General features: G+C 40.0%; 1 protein-coding gene across 3 annotated transcripts in view; it reads left to right on the top strand.

The window, feature by feature from the left end:
* Parn (poly(A)-specific ribonuclease) overlaps positions 1–20,514 on the top strand; it is a 149,715-nt gene that overhangs the window by 13,284 nt on the left and 115,917 nt on the right. For 2 of the 3 annotated variants that reach the window (XM_074060055.1, XM_074060053.1), the window contains exons 7-14: positions 4,461–4,626; positions 5,329–5,394; positions 6,064–6,102; positions 7,442–7,484; positions 8,755–8,835; positions 11,837–11,941; positions 12,678–12,734; positions 18,468–18,545. In XM_074060055.1, the coding sequence (XP_073916156.1) occupies positions 4,461–4,626; positions 5,329–5,394; positions 6,064–6,102; positions 7,442–7,484; positions 8,755–8,835; positions 11,837–11,941; positions 12,678–12,734; positions 18,468–18,545 (635 nt within the window). The remainder of the gene's footprint in view (positions 1–4,460; positions 4,627–5,328; positions 5,395–6,063; positions 6,103–7,441; positions 7,485–8,754; positions 8,836–11,836; positions 11,942–12,677; positions 12,735–18,467; positions 18,546–20,514) is intronic. The other variant, XM_074060054.1, reaches the window with a different exon arrangement.

The raw sequence follows: 20,514 nt of genomic DNA, 5'->3' as shown, positions 1-20,514 counted from the left end.
TTTTTCCCTGTCTGTTCTTTGACCTTGACCTTCCTACTTACCTACATCATGACCTTCCTTCATTTTCTTGCTTCTGTCTTCCTCCATTTAGCTTGCCTAGCAAAGTCCCAGGTCTGTTTGAGTCTGACTATTCACCTTCCCTGTTTTGAAGCATCTGAATATTGCTGGGAAACATGACATTAATGGAAAATCTGTTACTCAGAATTCATGGTTACAGAATTCAACCAAGTTGTACTCAAAGTCCTATTTTCCTGCTGTAGAAATTCCCTCTTCAACTCTTGCAAATGTCTCTTTTTTACCATCTCTTCCCATGAACTTCTCATCCCGGCCCATGACCATGTCTCCCTAGTACAAACGGAAACTATGAGAAAGGAGCTGCTCATATTCGCCACCACATCCAGTTGGTTCCAAGTCTGAACCTAGCATTTTTGCCTCCCTCCTTTATAGTGGAGGAAGAGTCCTTGTCACCCACTAGCTCCTTTTCTTGGCTTTACTCATTCCTGAATTGTTATTTTTCTTCTCTATGATGTCATTACCATCAATCTTTTTTTTTTTTTAAGACAGGAAAGATTTCATATGTAGCTCAGGCTGGCCTTGAACTTGGGATCCTCTTGAGTGCTGGGATTGCAGGTGTGCTCTGCCATGCCCAGCACCATCCATCTTTCTTAGCATGTTATGAGTACAGAGCTCCTTAGCCTAGTCCACAGGTACTACTGCTCCCCATAGATAGAATTCAGGAGTCTGAACTTGGAGGGGAAAACACTTACATCTCTACTTCCTAACCTTGAACTAAAATTTAGCAGTTTCTTCTTTTTCCCTTCTGGCAGTGCTGGGGGTTAAACTCAGGGCCTCACTCTTGCTAGGCAGGTGTTCTAGCACTTGAGCCACATCGCTAGCTGTTTTTGGTTATTTTTGAGATGGAATTTCATGTTTATGCCCTAGCTAGCCTCAACCACGATTCTTTTATTTACAGTTCCTGTGTAGCTGGGATGACAAACATGTGCCGCCACTCTCAGTCATTGAAATGGGGGTTTGATCAACTTTTTGTCTGGGGCTGGCCTCAAAATTTGATCCTTCTGATCTCCATCTCCCAAGTAGCTAGGACTACAGGCTTGAGCTACTGGGTTCGGCCCAGCAGTTTCTTTTATTATGAATATAGACAATACCCACGCCAGTGATAACACATCTGGGACTATGGCACCAGTGAAAAATCCCAGGTGTCTTCAAATGACATATTTATTTTGTTATTTTTATTTATTTAAACAAAAAGTCATGAAGGTTTGCTCCTTTTTGGTATTGTTTTCTTGTAAGTTTTTTTTTTTTTCCCCATGGGGGAGCACTGCTGGAACCCAGGGCCAGTACATGCTATGTAAGGCTCTACCACTGAGTTGGGCCCCCATCCCAGATGACATTTTAGTAGTTGTGTGTATCATGAATATTGTTCATATTCACCAATACTTCATAGCTATTATGGTTTATTTCACTTGCCACTACATTTGTCATTTAATGTGTTGATCAAAAAGCAGAAATACTCTATTACTGTATCATGCTTAAAAGTGTTTATTTGTTTAATTAATTTATTTATTGTACTAGGAATTGAGCCCAGGGCCTCTTGCAAGGCAAGTGCTCTATCCCTTGAACCATGCCCCCAGCCCTTAAAAGTGTTTTTATAGGCTATTTCAATATACTTGCCTTCCTTTATGATCTTAATATTTTATTTTTTTGCATTTAAAACCATTATTCTGAGGGAGGAATGTAGGTCTGTATGCTTCATGAGATGCCAAAGAGACCTGTGACACTAGAACATTAAGCATTCCTGAGAAATACCTCCACAAAATAACCGAACCCGACATCACCACGCCCTTCACTTGATTCCACGTCCCGGTGCCTTTCTACCTTGTGATGTCTCCACTCTGAGCAAAGTGCCTTGACTGTTTCCACTTCCTTTCCAGTTTCTTTCTTTCTTTCTTTTTTTTTGAGTGCTGGAATGGAACCCAGAACTTCATGCATGCTATGCACACCCCCAGCCCACTTTGCAGTTTTTTATCTTCACTCTTCCCACCTCCACCTCCCACCCACCCCTCACCAAACCAGACTTTCTTCTGCATCCTCCATGGACACTGTACTGGCCACCTACTTTGGGACTTGTCATGATCTCAAGTCCAGTGGATCCCTCTTTGTTCTCTTCTTTTTCTACCATTGGCTAGAGTTGGATCTGGCTGATTACTCCCAATGCTCTCCTCCTGGCTTCAGTGCTCTTCCTCTGGTTTCTCTCCTGCCTCACATGACTCCTTGATGTCCTGATTGGCTCTTTCTTGCCTCGATAGCTTCTACTTATTACTGTCCCTAGTTGGTCTTGTATGTTGTACAGCTTTTTAATATTTATTTATTTATTTATTGGTGGTACTAGAATTTGAACTCAAGAGTTTCATGCTTGCTAGGCAGGTGTTCTTACAACTTGAGCCACTCTGCTAGCCCTTATTTTTATTTTTATTATTACCTTTTTTTGGGGCAGTACTGGGGTTTGAACTCAGAGCTTCTTGCTTGCTAGGCAGGCACCCTATTGCTTGAGCTTCAGCTCCAGCTTATTACTTTCTTTCTTTTTTTTTTTTTTTTTGTGTGATGCTGGGGATCTAACCCAAGGTCTGGTGCATGTTAGGCTAGCGCTCTACCACAGAGTTACAATCCCTCTCCCCACCTTCACATTTTTGAATAGTGGAGGTTAATTATTTTGCAGAATGCCCACCTATTCAGAATTTTCTGATGTTTCCTCAAACCTGTCCAAAAGAATTTATTCATTTTTGGCAGGAATTTCATGGAAGCAAGTGTGTGTTCTCAGGGCACCCTCTCAGAAGGCATGTGACATTGATGGCGGTCACTGTTGGATCACTTTTCTTACCAGTTAGTTTCAGCATCCATTGATGATTATTGCTTTGAAAAATTTCTGTCGTTGACAAATACTGTTTTCCTAATTCCGTCATTCGTGGGGTGTTTTTTGAGACACGGTCTCAATAAATAGCCCAGATTGGCCTTGAATTTGCTGTGTAGCTAAGGCTGGTCTTGAACTCAAGTTCCTCCTGCCTTAGTGACTTGAATACTGGGACTACAGGTGTTCACCACCATGCATGGCCTAATGCCATCATTCTTTCTACAAAGTTTGCTAGTGTTCCGTGGTTTTTAGTACCGCCATTTCCAGATGATAACTGGATTCGTGTTGCAACACCTTTCCCTTGAGCTTTAGCTTGTATTTGCAGTCCTTAATTTACATATATTGTTAGATAATTTAATATGTCCAGAGGGTAGCATTTGATTTTCACCTTGTGGGCCCTCAGACCTCTTCTTCCTGTAGTTTTCACTGCCTCTTCCCAATTGTTCAAATCAGAGAGCTAAGTTTCATTCTTTTTTTCCCCCTTCTCTGGTGCTAGGGATGGAATATAGGGTATTATGTGCTAAGCCTGTGCTCTGCCACTGAATATAACCCCTAGCCCCCAAATTTTCATATATTTTAGTAAGTTCTGTCTATCCTGCTTTGAAAATCACTGTTTTCCTCTATCCTCCACCTCCCTGGTCTAAGCCAGAGTCATTCCCTGGCTGCCTATTTTGTAAATTACTTTTATTGGAACACTGTCATGCCCATACATGTGCACTTTGTGTGTGACTACTTCTGTGCTACATAGCGGGTATGAGTTTTGGACAAAGACCTCAGTAAGACTCATAGCCTGAAACATTTACTGTCTGTCCGTTTAAGATAAAAGTTTGCTGATCTCTGATCTGAGCTGTCATGTCTTGACTACACGATTGTTTCTAACTCCTACTACTTTTAGCATAGTCAACATGACCTTTCAAACTTGAAGCAAATAATATCTTGTCTTGCCTAATCAATGCTTAAAACCTTCTAGTGCTCTTAGATTAACATTTCTTACCATGGCCTATAAGAACCTCCATGATTTTGCCCCATCCTCTGTCCAACCTGAGGTCATCTGCTCACCTTTTGCTCCCTGTGTCCGGACCATACCAGCTTCCTTGCTATTTCTGAAAAGTACCAGCCATTTCAACCCTCTGGGCATTTTACTCATTTTCCCTTCCTGAAAAAGCCCTTTCTTGGCCCTTTGTATATCTGACTCATTCTTGTCTTTCGGGTTTTCCCTTACAGTAGCCTTTTCTGATCATTTGAGGGGGGTAGGGGAGAGAAGTAATTCCCTTCACTACAGCAGGGTGCATCTGCTTGTTCTTTGTCACTTCCCCAGTGCCTAATATAATGCTTGGCACAACACAAGTGGCAAATAAATATTTATTGAAAGAAGAATGAATGAACAAACACATTAAGAAATCACTTGTTTTCTGTGTTATTTTTTTGAGATGTAGTTAAATCTAACATGCATTGTAGACTCTTCAGTATATTAAAAAACTTTTATGTGAAACATTTACTTCTGATTCATTCTTGTTGGATTTATGTTTAGGAATTCCGTATTTAAATCAGGAAGAAGAAAGACAGCTGAGAGAGCAGTATGATGAAAAACGTTCGCAGGCCAATGGGGCAGGAGCTCTGGCCTATGTATCTCCAAACACTTCAAAATGTCCTGTGACAATTCCTGAAGATCAGAAGTTGTTTATTGACCAAGTGGTGTAAGTCTCAAAACTAAAACCAAATGTGCACTGGGGCTGGATTGTTGTCTGTTTCTCATTCCTATGTTGCTCCTTTAGGTACACACGCAAGTGTGATGTGAGTGGCAGGATCTAATCATGGCATATCCTAATTTGTGCAACAGCTGCAAATTGTATCACACTTGGGTTTGCTTCATGTCACTAGGCAAGAAAGCTTAGCAAGTGGTCAGACTTGCTTGGACCAAGGCCTGACAGCTGTGCCCAGTTTCCCTGAAGCCAGAGGAGTGGATCAGACCCTGTCAGGCTGCAGCATGTACAATCCTTTTTTTCTCTCATAGTCAAGTTTTGACAAGCAAATCTGCCCATGGAGGAGTGTCTGATTTTGCTCCAGTGTAGTTATCAGTGTAAATACTTTACTAGAAAAGGCAAAAATTAAATCACTGGTTTTGACAACTTCTTGAGAAGTTGTCACTAATTCACTAATGTCATATGCTAAAATAAAACATTTTTTCTAAGTTTTTGAAATAAAAAGTTATTAGGTGATTTGTTGAATGCACAGAAATAAGAACTATATGTATAAGAAATGCGTATTCTTATATTTAGATTGCTTTTGAGTATGATTATTAGTGATTGTTTTAGTATGATTTTGAGTGTGATTGCTCTTGGTTGATGACTTCATTCCTTAAAGGTACTGATAGACGTGGTCTTATTCTACTCCCTCAGAGCGAAAATAGAAGATTTATTACAAAGTGAAGAAAATAAGAACTTGGATTTAGAGCCGTGTACTGGGTTAGTTGTTCTATACATTTTCACATGTTATTTTTTTGGAAGGGGAGATAATTTTTGGCATTTGAAGCATTTGGTCTTAAAAAGCCATCCTTATAAATATTCTATTACAGGTGCTCCCTAGGGTTAAGCGCTAAGTTTAGCATTGTCACAGTGGGGCGATTGATTATATGTCGAGGCACTGAATGAGTGCTCAGTCCTGTTGAGGAGGGCAGGGAAATCTGTGGAGCTTGACTTTAGGTTGTGCTTTGGCTTGAGGAGTACTTAATACACAAGGCTTCAGAAGGACTCACTGTCCTTTTAATTCCCTCTGCAGTGATGACGTCAGTGCTCCAGAGCCAGTGTCTCATCCTGTTTCTCCTTTTGCTTGGTAATGAGCATCATCAAAGTAGCTCCTTTAAACTCTGTCCATACGACTGCAGGAAGTGATGTTTTCATTAGATGAGAGCTACCTTTTCTCTAAAAACAATAAGTAACATTAGAATTTTGATAGAGACAAGTGATGAGGAATCCTTCCACTCCAAATATCCTTCCTATTTTTTTCTTTTTTAACACATTACCTGTTGTGAAGACATTTTGTTTACACATACCTGTAATGAAGTTCTCAGCTACTGCTTGGTTGCAGTTTACTTTTAATGAGCCAAATTAATATGTTTTCTTTTGTTTTTATAGGTTCCAAAGAAAGCTAATTTATCAGACTTTGAGCTGGAAGTAAGTGTTTATATTGTGTTAGAGAGCTTTGTGAAGGACCCAGGATTTAAGAATTAAATATAACCTCTGTTCTCATTTCCTTTTTGAAGTTCTACGGGTTTTTGTGACTTGACCATACCAATTCCCTCTACCACCTTTTTTTTTTTTTTTTGTGGCAGTACTGGGGTTTGAACTCAGGGCCTCATGCTTGTTAGACAGTTGCTCTTACCAGTTGAGCCACTCCCTTTTTTGTGTTGAGTATTTTTGAACCTCGATCTTCCTGATCCTGCCTCCTGAGTAGCCAGGATTACAGGCATGAGCCACTTGTTCCTGGCTTGTTACCATTTCTTAACAGATGCTTTAGGGACTTAAATTTACTTTCAGTTATCTTTTTGGCATCATCCATTAAGCTTTGGCCGTGTTGTGTTTTTGTTTTTGAAGGTATGTGATAAAGATTTATTTTTAAGTCCTAGAAAATACTCACATGAACACTTTTTCTAATGCAAGTGTTCTTGAAGTTATACCTTGGTTGGTTTCAAGAGGTTTGTAAGTCTGAAATAACATCCAAAGTTTTGTGCATGTATTTTTTCTGGGGATTTTTCCCTTGGTTGATTTCATGTGACTAACTCAAAAACTGAATGTCGGTATTACACAGATGGGCATTCAATTGACTCTTGGGTTCTTGTTCCTCTACTCTTCACTTAGATTATGCCAGTGTGGAACTGTGGGTGTGGCTTGAAGTACAGGTGCCTCCCTAGCATGCAGAGGCTCTTGATTTGATCCCCAGCACTGCAAACAAACACAAAAACCAGTCTGCCAGGGACATGTCTGCTGAATACAGTTCAAACGAAACAGCAGAGGGCCATCAGCTGGCTTGCTCAGGTTGCTTTCCTGTCATCTTTCCTTATACCTAACACCACGCGCTTTCCGGATCTCTCTCCTTGATTGATGCAAATTATCAAGCCACAGCCGGCCCTCCCAAACTTTCCCTTTGTATGCCCCATGCAATCTGAAGAGACCTGCAAAACTTCAGTTAGGAAGTAGGCATTATTATTTTTGGAAGCATAATTTGTGTGGTAATGAGTTGACTATCTTATGAGATGCAAGGCATTTTAGAAAATGCTAAAGTGCTAAAAAATGAATTTGAAATTGATATATTCCTGTGCATTCAAGAGCAGTGATAGGGAAACATTTAGCCATTGGAATGTTAGGGAATGAGCTTACTATAAGGTTGTCTTTGTAGTAATAATTACTCTGTAGTAATAAAATTTAGTTTATAGCTACATAGTTGCTTTTCAAAGACTTTGGGTTTTCTCAGTCATTGACTCGTACTGATGTCATGTTTTCCTTTTTTCTTTAGATATCCTAAAGGGATTCATGTTGAGACTTTAGAAACTGAAAAGGTAACCCCAAGAATTATTCAGAACTAACTAACAATAAACAGACCCAGTGTTCCACTGATGTGTTAAAAGTTAGCATTTACACCATGGGTTTGCCAATTACGAGCTGGTGACCTTGGGCGAGTTATTTAACCTGTCAAAGCCTCATTTTCCTCATTTGTACACTGGGGCTGAGTATGAAGGTTATGATCTATACCTAGCTCACTATGGTTTTTTTTTTTTTTTGGGTTTGTTTTTTGCTGGAGCTCAAACCCAGGCCTCACTAATGCTGGTGAGCACTCTACTACTAAAGTGTACCCCAGCCCAGCTCACAACTTTTTTCTTTTTTTTTTTTTGTGGGGTTTCAACTTGGCTTTGAGTCACAGCTTTTTTACGGTGATCCACTGGATAAGTGCAAGTGAGCATGCTATGTAAACTTGAAAGTATACACAAATATACAGAAAACATTGAAAGTTCACGTGCACATTCTCACTATTGCTTTGTGTTACGTTGGCCGGTAAACTTAAATGGTAGCATCTGAGTCATAAGTGTAGCTATTGTCATGGATTCCCAAGGTGCACCAGTGGCCCCGTGATGGGTAATGGGTGGCTAGTGCTAGATGCTTTTTTGTAAATTATAGATTTTTGAGTTCAGTGTTGCTGTTAAGTCAGATATCAAGTTAGAAATTATATAAATTTAAAAACACTCATTAGAAGATAGACCTCAAACTTAGATACAGAAGGTTTTGTGATGTGTTTAGTGGATACAAAATGCAGTGTATAAGAAAGAAAGCAGTGTAGTTATTTGGTTCCTCAAAGTTTTTTCCTTATGACCTTAAAATATGACTTGAAAATTTTACCTTGAAACTAATTATTTAGAAATTCATGCTCAAATACTCTATAACATTTCATTTCATTGTAGAAAATGTGTTATTCTTACAGTCTGCTGATACTTTCTTTTGTGTTGCTGGAGATCAATGTTAATCTTTTAACTGATATCTATTGGTGATAATAAACTCCGAAAAATGTCATGGAAACACAGACCTTTGTAATGTGTCAGCTCAACTTTTGGTGGTATTTCAAAATACTTTGCTGTGCTTGGCCCATGAAAAATTATAATGCTTTTCTTTTGGTGATACTGGGGTTTGAACTAAGGGCCTTGCGCTCTTACTGGGCAGGAGCTCTTCCCCTTGAGTCCCACCCTCAGTCCCTAAAATTATAACTTTTGATGGCTGAAGTTTAGATTTGTGGGTCAAATTTCTTCCAGAAAATTGTATGTGTGCTTTGTCTTCTAGAAGGAGCGATACATAGTTATCAGCAAGGTGGATGAAGAAGAACGCAAAAGAAGAGAGCAGCAGAAGCATGCCAAGGAGCAGGTAACGGGGAGCAGTGGTGGCGCAGAGACTCGCGCTTTCCACGTGTATCTAGGTACCGAAATGGTTGGGTTTGATTTATTTTTTAATTAATTTTATTCGTTGAATTTTTGTGGTGGTTCTGGGATTTGAACTCCGGGCCTTGCACTTACTAGGCAGTCACTCTACCATTTGAGTCACATCCTAGCCCTTTTTTACTGTAGTCTTGTGTGTGTGTGTGTGTGTGGTACTGGGGTTTGAATGCAAGGTTTTGTGCTTGCAAAGCAGGCACTCTGCTGCTTGAGCCACACTGCCAGTCCATTTTGCTGTGGTCATTTTGGTATGGGTCTTGAGATCTGTTTGCTCAGGCTGGCTTCAAACTATAATTCTCCCAATCTCAGCCTCTCAAGTAGTTAGGATTATGGGTGTGAGCCCCTGGTGCCCAGTACTTTATTTTTTTTGCATAGGGTCTTGAGCTTTTGACTAAGCTAGCCTCAGATGGTGATCCTTCTACCTATATCTCCTGTTGTGTAGCTAGGATTAGAGATTTGGACCACTGTACCCAGCTTATTTGTTGAGATAGGCTCTCCGAGGCTGGTCTTGAATCATAATCTTCCTGATTTCTGCTTCCTAGATTATAGGCATGAACCACTGTACCCAGCCCTGTTTTTGAGATAGAATCTCATCGATCTGTTTCCTGAGTTTCTGGGATTACAGACATGCACTACTATGCCCACTCTTTTTTTTGAGACAGGATCTCACTATGTAGCCCAGGCTGGCCTTGAACTGCACTCCTGCCGCAGCCTCCTGAGTGCTGGGATTACAGACATGTACTACCACACCTGGATAATGCTGGATTCCATTTAATGAATAGTTTCATACCATAGAAGAATTGGTGGAAAAAACTTGGGTTAGAATTAAGGAAAGTTAAATTTAAGCATTAGACATAACTAACAAAGTGAGTCTGATATAGTTAGCCAGTCTCCACTAAGGTGTAGCAGTCTTGAAGAAAGTAATTCTGGAGGCCAGGTGTGTAGCTCAGTGTTAGAGTACTTGCCTAGCATATGCGAGACTCTGGGTTCTATTAACAGCACTGCAAAAATAAATAAGTAAATCAATAAAAAGAAAAAGAAAATGTTCTTGATTGTCATTCAGGTTGTCTATTGAGCTTCATTGCAAATTACCTAATGTTGCCATGTCTGTGTAGTTAATAGTTTTCCTAAACCAGTTCAGAACATGTGACCTGACTGCTTGGAACAATGCAATTTACTTGCCTTGCTGACATTTCTCTCTTGTTGCTGTGCGAGAAATGGATTTGAATGAGTAAGACTGGAGGCCTGGAGTCCAGTGAAGCTGGAGTAACCTCACTAAAGATGTTGGTGACTGGGAACAGGAGAGTTAAAACTAGTATTGACAGACTCTGGAGATACTTGGAAGGTAGCACCATTGGAATTTGTGATTGGACATGGCTGGTGACAGGAAGGGAGAAAGAAGATGCTTCATCCAGAAATCTGAGCAGCTGGGAGACTATAGTCAGTTCATTTAGATGGAGTAGCTGGAGTGATGGTGGGGACACAGGTGGAGGAGGCCATGAGTGGGTTTGGCTGTGGTAGATGTCAAGCACATACATATTCAAGACAGGACTATTCGTGACTGACTTAACCAGTGGAGATACAATGAGCCACTTTCAGATTTAGACAGCTTGCTACCTAAACAGAAGGTAAAATTAACCAAAGGTGCCAGCTGCTTATGGTCCTTGTACCCCACAGCAAAGAGGACAACACTGAAACAGAAGGGGCGAGATGACTGCAGTGTGGCTATGGGATACCCCGTTATATCCCATACCAGTGTGGTTATGGGATACTCCAGTCTCCATGTGCAGACTGGAGTTCAGTGCTCTTGTATTCTGCAGCTCTATGCTGAGGGGCAGGGCAGAAAATCCCACACCCCAGAACCCGGGGGCAGGAGGAGCTACCTCTTCACAGCCTCCCAGAAATGATAGGTGGGTGGGTGGAAAATGGCCTCATAGCAGCCTCTTCTACCATTTCCTCAGGGTTTCCACCAGGACACAGACTTGTCTTTACCCGCATGACCTATTTGGATATGTGCCAGGTCGTCAGGACACCATGGTGGACTAGTTCCTCCACAGTGGGAGATGTTTTCTCTGCTTTTGACCCAGTGAGGTTTTAGGTGCCTTGGGACTCCATTGTGGTTGTTGTGTCTGCAGTTTTGTCACTCGTGAGAGCTGGAGAGAGGTGAGGTCTGGGTGTGGTTGTCATTGGCAGAGAGACCAAGACGGGATCAGAACACCTACAGCATGTGTGAGGATTGAGCACAGGGCCTGGGTAGAATCCTGAGGACAGGTGTTTAGTTGCTAGGCAGAAGCAGGACAAGGGTGCAGATTATTGTGACACAGCCAAGGGAAGAGTGTGTCTGAAGAAGGGTGGCCAGCAGTGTCGGATACTTTTAGAGGTCAGGGTGAAGACTAAAGCAAGGCCTTGGGCTGAACTCTGTTAATATTTAAAAAAATTTTTTTTTGTTTTAATTGTGGTTAAATACACATAACATAATTTACCATTTTAACTGTTCAGTGGCGGTAAGTACCTTCACGTGTGCAACCATCAGTACCATACATCTCCAGAACTGTTTTCATCTTGCAAAACTGAAGCTCTGTGCTCTTTAAACAACTCTGCATTTCCCTCTGCCTCCAGCCCCTGGCAACCACCATTCCACGTTCTCTTTCTGAGAATTTGACCCTCTCAGTATGTCATATAAGTGGACTCTTGCAGTTTTGTTTTTTTGTGACTGACTGATTTCTCTTAGCATAGTGTCCTGAAGGTGTCGTCAGTCTTATAGGATGTGTCTGAATTTCCTTCACTTTAAAGACTGAGTAGTATCTATTGTATGGATATACTATGTATTTATTTGTTGATAGACACTTTGGTTGCTTTGGCTGTTTTGAATAATGCCGCTGTGAACGTGAGTGTGCAAATATGTCTTCATTTCTTTTCTTTTTCCAATACAGGGAATTGAACTCAGGGTCTTGTGTTTGGCTAGGCAAGCTATACCATATGAACCACCCAACCAGTGCAGCTGTACCATTTTCCATCCCCACCAACAGTGCACAGAGGTCTCATTTTCTCTACATCCTTGAAAACACTTGTTAGCCTTGGGAATAGTTTTAAAGTGGTGAGCAATTTTAAGGAGGTTGAAGCCAAATAGCAGAGGGCTGGCAGCACCTGGAAGAGAAGGCACGGCGAATGAGTGCAAAGTCTTTTATGCAAGTTAGTTATGAGAAGACAAGAAGGGGCTTAGAGATAAGGCTGGGTTTTGAGGTAGGAGAGACATTTAGCCTATGTAAGTACTGTGGGGAAGAAAATTAGAAGATGGTGAGGAGGGATGAGTCTAAGAGCTTGCTTTAAAATTTTGGTAAAATGCCATTTGTCAAGGAAAAAAAAAGTCAGGAATTCTGTCAGCTGCTGGATGGGTTTCCTCAAAAGTTAATGCATTATTGAGATTAGCCAGCAGGTGGCCACTTTCTGAAGTTGTGGGGATTTTTGTTTTGATTTAAAGATACTTGACTGACTTGGAAATTTTAACAAATTGTATGAAGTGATCAGTAAACTCTGGGCACTGTTCTTTCAGTAAGTAACTTGTCACCTGCTTATTTTACCTTCTAAAACAATACAGTTGTGTCATAAATCATTTTAGATGCAGTTACTTAGGATACTGAGTACAAAGCTTGTAACAATAATACCATATTACTTGATATAAAATTTCATTTTGAGGGGAGCTAGGGTTTTAGTTCAAATAAGAAATACAGTGTACCTCAATCACTTTTTCTTTCTTTTTTTTTTTTTAATTAGGAGGAGCTGAATGATGCTGTGGGATTTTCAAGAGTCATTCATGCCATTGCTAAGTCTGTAAGTGAACCAGATTTTCTGCTTTGAGCTAGATTGTGGAACATAACATTTAAGGTGAAGTACTTAATTATTGTTGCAAATTAATCATCACATTTAGAATGTTTACCTACTATGGAGGAAGAAGCTGGAATTTATATATAAAGCTAGTTTGTGAGAAATCACAATTGCTGAATTACATCCAAACTCTTTTTTCAGAAAGCCTTTCTTATAACAGTGCAATCCAATAGTATATTGTCTTCCTTATGTGGCTACCTGAAACTAATGATTACTATTCTCAAAACCAGTAAGAAGAAAGTATGGAATAAGAGGAAAAACTATCAGATGTTTGACTGAAGGTATTTTCTTCCCTAAGTAGAGGATTCAAGAGGCTAAAAATAATTGTTTATGTTTTCTTCTGCATTGCTGTAATTCCACCTTACATCTGATAGCCTTAACAGTATTTGATGTTTGGCTCTTTGTGTAAATGTGCCAAACAATTCTGTGATGGACATTTGTCTCTGTGTCCTTTCTGAAAATTGCCACCACACTTTGCATACACGTCATTCTCCTGGCTGTTTTAGTCTGCTTGCTTGGAGGCTAAGTTGCATGGAGTCTAAAGCTTTCTTTTGTATGGGAAGTTGGCCCTGGGAGAAGGAGTCATCTTGTCCCTTAGATGCTGAGCTTTGTACCAGGGAAGCATTAAGGCAGTGGAGACCCTCTCAGACTGTCACACTGACTCATGACCAGGTACACGTATGGAAACATAGGTGCACTGGAGAGAAGGCACACTGCTGTACTCATTTGGGGAATAAACACAAGTTCTATAACCTTGTGAAAGAAGAGGGTTGGGTCACTAGGAACACTCTTGCTGAAGAGACGTAATTGGAACAGAATAGAAAACGGTATGAACTTTGGAGAGAGTTGAAGTTGTGAGTCTCTTCAGCAGCTGCTAAGATCAGAAAAGCAAAGTTGAGGTTCTGATCATGTATCCAGAAAAGCATAGTTGAAGTTCTGATCACGTCTGTTTGTGTTGTACTCACTGAGCCAGCACAGTTCAGATCTGTGGTTGCTTTGACTGAGGCTGACACAAAAATACAGAGCAATGGGACATCAGTTAGCTTTGAGCTCTTGTGTTGCTATCGTGATAGTTTAGTTAACATTTCCAAAACTGAGACATTTGTTCAACTAGTACATGTTCTGATAACCTTAGCTTGCTGTACCTCTGCTCTTCCGTGATATCTTTCTTTTCCAGAATACTTCATTGTATGTTACTAACCATTGATGGTTAACATCAAAGTGTGCTATGGAAAAATAAGTCCTATTATTAGTGATACAGACATTAAAAATTTGTAAGTTACATGCCTATGGATATTAACATTTTCTGATGTATTGATTTATTAATATCAATAAGCTCTATAATGCCAGGGGATAGTAAAAATATTTGTATCATGCACAGTAACTCTGTAGTCACTGTTAGGAAATCTGTGTTTTCTATATATTAAAAAAACCTCTAGGGCTGGCAGAGTAGCTCAAATGGTAAGAGCACCTGTCTGCCAAAAGACTGTGACACAGGTTACTACAGAGGCACCTCCACACCCATGTTTATTGCGGCACTATTCACAATAGCCAAGTTATGGAAACAGCCAAGATGCCCCACCACTGACGAATGGATTAAGAAAATGTGGTATCTATACACAATGGCATTTTATGCAGCCATGAAGAAGAACGAAATGTTATCATTCGCTGGTAAATGGATGGAATTGGAGAACATCATTCTGAGTGAGGTTAGCCTGGCCCAAAAGACCAAAAATCGTATATTCTCCCTCATATGTGAACATTAGATCAAGGGCAAACACAACAATGGGATTGGACTTTGAGCACATGATAAAAGCGAGAGCACACAAGGGAGGGGTGAGGATAGGTAAGACACCTAAAAAATTAGCTAGCATTTGTTGCCCTTAACGCAGAGAAACTAAAGCAGATACCTTAAAAGCAACTGAGGCCAATAGGAGAAGGGGACCAGGAACTAGAGAAAAGGTTAGATAAAAAAAATTAACCTAGAAGGTAACACCCACGCACAGGAAATTAATGTGAGTCAATGCCCTGTATAGCTATCCTTATCTCAACCAGCAAAAACCCTTGTTCCTTCCTATTATTGCTTATACTCTCTCTACAACAAAATTAGAGATAAGGGCAAAATAGTTTCTGCTGGGTATTGGGGGTGGGGAGAGGGAGGGGGCGGAGTGGGTGGTAAGGGAGGGGTTGGGGGCAGGGGGGAGAAATGACCCAAGCCTTGTATGCACATATGAATAATAAAAGAAAAAAGAAAAAAAAAAAAAAAAAACCTTGATTTCACAATCACCGAAAAGTTGCAGAAATTGAACAGAATTTCTGGTGTCCTCAAATAGCCTAACATTTCATTCCTATTGCATAGTTACCAGGACAGATTAACACTGGTACAATTTTATGAGCCGCACTCAATTCCTTATTTGAATTTCATTGGTTTTTCTTCTCAGTCCTTTTTGTCTACATAAAAAGGATTCAGTTCAGGTCCCATATTACATTTACTTGCTGTTTTTCCTTAGTCTCCTGCAGACTTTGATAGTCTGTCTTTGTCTTCTCATAATCTTGATATTTTTGACAGTGTTCATTATTTTGTCAAATGTGTCTCTATTTGGATTTGCTTCCTCATGTTTGGACTGAGTATTTCTGGTTTTGGTAAGAATGCCACAGAAATGATGGTCGTGATGTTGACCTTGATCAGTGGGTTAAGGTGTCTGCTGGGTTTGTGCTCTGTGAAGTTACTGTTTTTCTTTGTAGTTAATAAATACCTTGGAGGAGAGACTTCCAAATTGTGAGAATCCTGGTTTTTCCTAAACCTTCTACTAATTTTAGCATCTGTCCTTGGGTCTTCTTTACTATGGAGGCCTCTTTCTTTGTATACTTGTTTTTAAAATTCTTCCATACGGAAGAACTGTCCTTTTTCCCTCTTTATTTACTCACTTTAAGGTATATGAGTATGGACTCAAGAATATTTATTTATTCTATGGATTATAATCTGGTACGTTTATTGTTTATTTATTTGGTCAAATTTTAATGCCTTTAGCCATTGGAGCATCTTCATTTTGGCTTCTTTGACTTTTAAATAAGCCCTGTCCTGTTTTTTGAGCACTTTCTGGTGTTGCAAGTGGTTTAAGGCTCATGTTGTATTTTGCCTGGCTCAGCTCTGGAATACATGACCTCTCCAAGGATCTCTGGTTCATTTTTCTGGAAAGAGGAATTTTGATACCAAGATCTGGTTGTAGATTCCTATTGTGACATCATGGTTCCAGGCCCTGTCAGTGGACAGAGTTAAGAACAGTATGTCTGTATATTCATGCCTATACACACGCAGATATATTTCCATGTTTGTCTGGAGTGTGTGTATAAAGTTGGCACTCTTGTCTGTTTGTCTGGAGTGTGTGTATAAAGTTGGCACTCTGTCTCTGTTGGCACTCCTTGGATTCAACCAACTACAGATTGAAAATACTTGGAAAAATGTGTCTATATTGAATATGAGGAGACTTTTCCTGTCATCATTCCTTAAATAGTATAGTACAACAACTATTTATGTAGTATTTTTATTATATTCAGTATTATAAATAATCTAGAGATGGCAAGATGTGTATAGGTTATATGCAGATAATATGTCATGTTATATAAGGGACTTGAGTATTTTGGTATCCATGGAAGATCCATGTCTGGATATACAGCCTGTGGAACACAGTTTGCCAATTCCTGCTTTAAACTGTCATCACCTGAGAGCATGTGCCCTGTGGATATTGCAGGATAATTGTGTGTGCACTTTATAATGATATTTTGGTTAATAATGGGTCACATGTTCTTTGGTGGGCCCATGAAATTATAATGGAGCTGAAAAATTTATGTCACTTAGTGTTTTTATTGTACCTTTTCCATGTTTAAACACCCAGGTACCACTGTGTTACAGTTCCTACAATATTCAGTACAGTAACATGCTGTACAGGGTTGTAGCCTAGAAGAGGAGCAATAGGCCAAATAAACATATAGCCTAGGTATGTAGTCAGTATACACCTAGTTTTGTGTCAGTACTTTCTGTGATGTTCATCCAGTGATGAATTTGTTAACAGTGCATTTTTCAGGCTGTATCCCACGGTTACGTGTGCATGAGTATGTGTAGACACACTCACATGAGCGTGACCACATAGCATGCCTTTATACCGATACTTCAAATTCCAGTCCAGGGCTGGGAGTTTAGCTCAGTGTAGCCTCACATGTGCAAGGCTCTGGATTTGATCCCCAGCACTGCAAAAAAAAAAAAGGCTCCTGTTCAATACTACAGCGTTTACTTGGAGCCTATTCTCTTACTTGTAACTTCTTTCAACAACAGTGAGAAGTTCAGTTCTTATTATCTGTATTATTTATATTTGCTCATCTGGTACCCATAAAGGTAGTTTCTGCATACCATGGGAATTACTGTGTTAGTCAGAATCCAGCATTGAGGTGCAGTTTTTTTGTCTTTGGTTTCACACCACCTAGTCTGGATGCTGTTTGCCAAGTTCTCCTCTTCCCAGCCTCCTCAGCTGGCTAGAGTATTCTTTTCAGCATAGTTAGTTTCATTTATTAGTGTTTGTTTTCTATTTGGGGTTCCTCACACAACCATATCCATGGTTTCAATCAGTGCTTGGTGTGTTAGCATTGTATAGGGACCCAGAATGTACACAAATACTGAGCCAAAAGCACAACTTGTTAGAGTTGGAGACTTTATTTCAAAGAGTTATGTTTAGTCTTAAGAATCTAGCAGTGTTACATGAATGCCCATTGGGACTTCATAAAAAGGTCCACCATAGTGACCGTATGCTTTATGTTAAAAATAGTGTCACCCCGCTAGCTTAAATCCAAAAATGCTGTCACCTGGCTAGCTAAATCTAAGGTGACATTCCAGTTTTCTGGTATTTTAATTTTTATCAAAATGGAGTAATTTGTTGCACATGTATTTTAGTTGATTGAAAAGCAATGAAATGTAATGGAAATGTATTTTAGAGCATGCCCATGAATTTTGACATAGATGATATAGGAAATGAAAATTCATTGTGTTTGTAATAGAAACGGGGATTATTTTTTATTTTACAGCATTGTTACAAATGTATCTTTTGAGATAAGTAGGTTTTTTTAAAGAATATAGTCTTGTAGTATATATTTGGAGTTTTGTTCACAATTTAACAGTTAAAAGGATTCAGGCGTTTCAGATTTTACCTTTAGAAAGATTTTCAGTTAAAATTTTACTACTTCTAGCCAGGTGCAGTGGTGCATGCTTATAGTCCTAGTTTCTTGATAGGCTGAGGTAAGAGAATCAGTTGAACCCACGAGTTCAAGACCAGCCTGCACCATGTAGTGAGATCCTTTCTCAATTTTTAGTTTATTTATTTTCTTACTATTTTACTACTTCTGACTCTTGAGGGTGACAAGATTGATAAAAAAGCAGACAAAAGAGTCAAGAAAATAAAAATCATTTTGAGCTTTTGCTTTTTGCATTCTGAATTTAACATTCCAAAACTGAAGAGAAATGAAGCCAGTCCAAATTTATGTATTTGCATATATCTGTACTATTTTTTTAATGTGGAAAAGTTTTTTTTAAAGGTTAGTACAAAATCCTCATGCGTAATGTAATAGCACGCTTTATTCTCACCCCCAGTGTCATTTTGAAGTCTTTTTCCTAACCTTGACTTTCTTTAGGGAAAGCTTGTTATTGGACACAACATGCTGTTGGATATCATGCACACAGTTCACCAGTTCTACTGCCCTCTGCCTGCGGTAAGTGGCATGGGGCTTGTTTACTGAGAAAGTGTGGTCTGCTTGGGTGCCGTTTCCTCATATGCAGTGGATTTCCAGAGAGTCTTATGGGCTTGGTTGTACATTGTTGACAAGGCGTGCATACATGCTGTTTTAAGGGATATTCAGTCATCTGCCGTTGCCAGAGCAAGGGTAAATATTTGTTTCGTCTTGGTGCTCATTGTTTGCTCATTTAGTGCTGGGCAGGGGGTTGGTCACAGGTGTGGGGTGCAAGTTTGGTACTGCTAAAATTAGACATAGGTGAGTCACTGAAGGTAAGTGGTGTGCCAAGGGTACTGGATCAGCCCCTACAGAATTCTGGATTGGCTGCTGCTGAGTGGCTTCCCTCAGGTTGTCTGTTGATCTTGGTAGTGCTTTCCTCACACTTTGGGCCAAGTCATCTAAGCACACAGCAGAAGCTTGTTTAGATTCTTTGGATCCTCATCTGTTCCTTAACTGTATTTGGCCGAGTCTCATTTGCCTCAGTCCTTCGTCTTCTTCTTCCTCTATGTTTTCTATCCTTTGGTGATCTTGTGCACCATCTTCAGATACAGGCATCCCATGTTTATCCCCAGCTGTGGGCTCTTTCAGATCTGGGCATGCATTTCACCTTGGACTCCAGGGACCTCCCTGGCTGGCCTTCTGACTAAGGATTGACTAAGGCATGTCTCAAATGAGATTTTTAATTTTCACTGCCTTTCTTTCCTTATTCTGTCTCCAGACCTGTAATTGGTTCTCAGTCTCGGGCCATATTTTTAGTATCAGTTTTGATTCTTCCGCTGTCTACAGATCCTGTCCACTGGTAAATCCTGATGAAATCATCTCTATGCTGTCCCTCATATCTGAGTTCTTTTCATTTCTATAGCAAGTAGCCTTACTTCTGACCTGGAGTTCAGCAAACTCCAGACTGAACTCCTTGTCTCCTTTTAACACATCCTATCCTTTAGACAACACTAAGCCTATCCTTTAGACTACACTTGTCAAACCTTTTCTATAAAGGACCAGACAATGAAATATTTGAGACTTTCTGGGCTATATGGTCTGTTACAGCTCTGTCCTTGCAGCCCTCAAATTGCCATAGATACAGGCAAACAGGTGTGACTGTATTTCAGTAAAACTTCATTTAAAAAATAGGTGGTGGGTTACATTTGGACTGTAGGCCATAGCTTGCCAATCCCTGCTTGAAACAGCCATCGTGTTAAATTAATCTTTTGTGGCGTCTGCATTGGAAGATACCACCGTGGGAGTTTGGTCTCCTTGACATATCTACAAACTGTCTTTCACACTGCCCCCTCAGCAGCTTGGTTGCTTGCTTGGAAGTGTACAGCCCTGCCCAGCCCTGAGTACAGTGGGTCTTCTGCTCCCCTTGACCTTCTGTTCTTCAGCTTAAGGTTGCCACCACTGTTCATGATAACCCTATCACCCTCTGAGGTACAAAGGCTTTATGGTTGTAACTCAAATGTGATGGGAATAATTTGTATTTTATGTCTAAAGAGCTGATGTTTGTTTCAGATCAGTCCTTCTTACTGGCCAAGCAGACCAAAGGTGTTGATCCTCTCCTGACTTTTTGACCTTTAAAGCAATGAAGTTATCAGTAAGGACAGGAAAGCATATTTAATACTGTGCTTCTAGGTGTTTTGACTACCAAATAGCTTGGCCCATAGGAGCAATTAAATATTTAACAAATGAATCTCTTCCAACTGTGCCAGTTTTGTAATCTTCTGATATATGACTCTGTTCACATCATCAACCCTGCTTAAAATTCTCAAATAATCTCACATTCTTTGTTTTTGTATATAGTTCACTCTCTTTAGCCTGGCATATTGGGCTTTTTTCCATGAGGCTCAGGGTTCCTGTGTAATATAGCCACTTGTTACCCCACTTCTTTAGCCAGACTGGCTCATTTTATCTCTAAGAAGTGCTTTGTGTTATTCCAGGTCTGTGGTTTTTG

This window comes from Castor canadensis, chromosome 17 (assembly GCF_047511655.1).
Source record: "Castor canadensis chromosome 17, mCasCan1.hap1v2, whole genome shotgun sequence".
NCBI lineage: Eukaryota > Metazoa > Chordata > Mammalia > Rodentia > Castoridae > Castor > Castor canadensis.
Note: the sequence above shows the minus strand (reverse complement) of the source record. Positions and strands in the feature narration are given on the sequence as shown.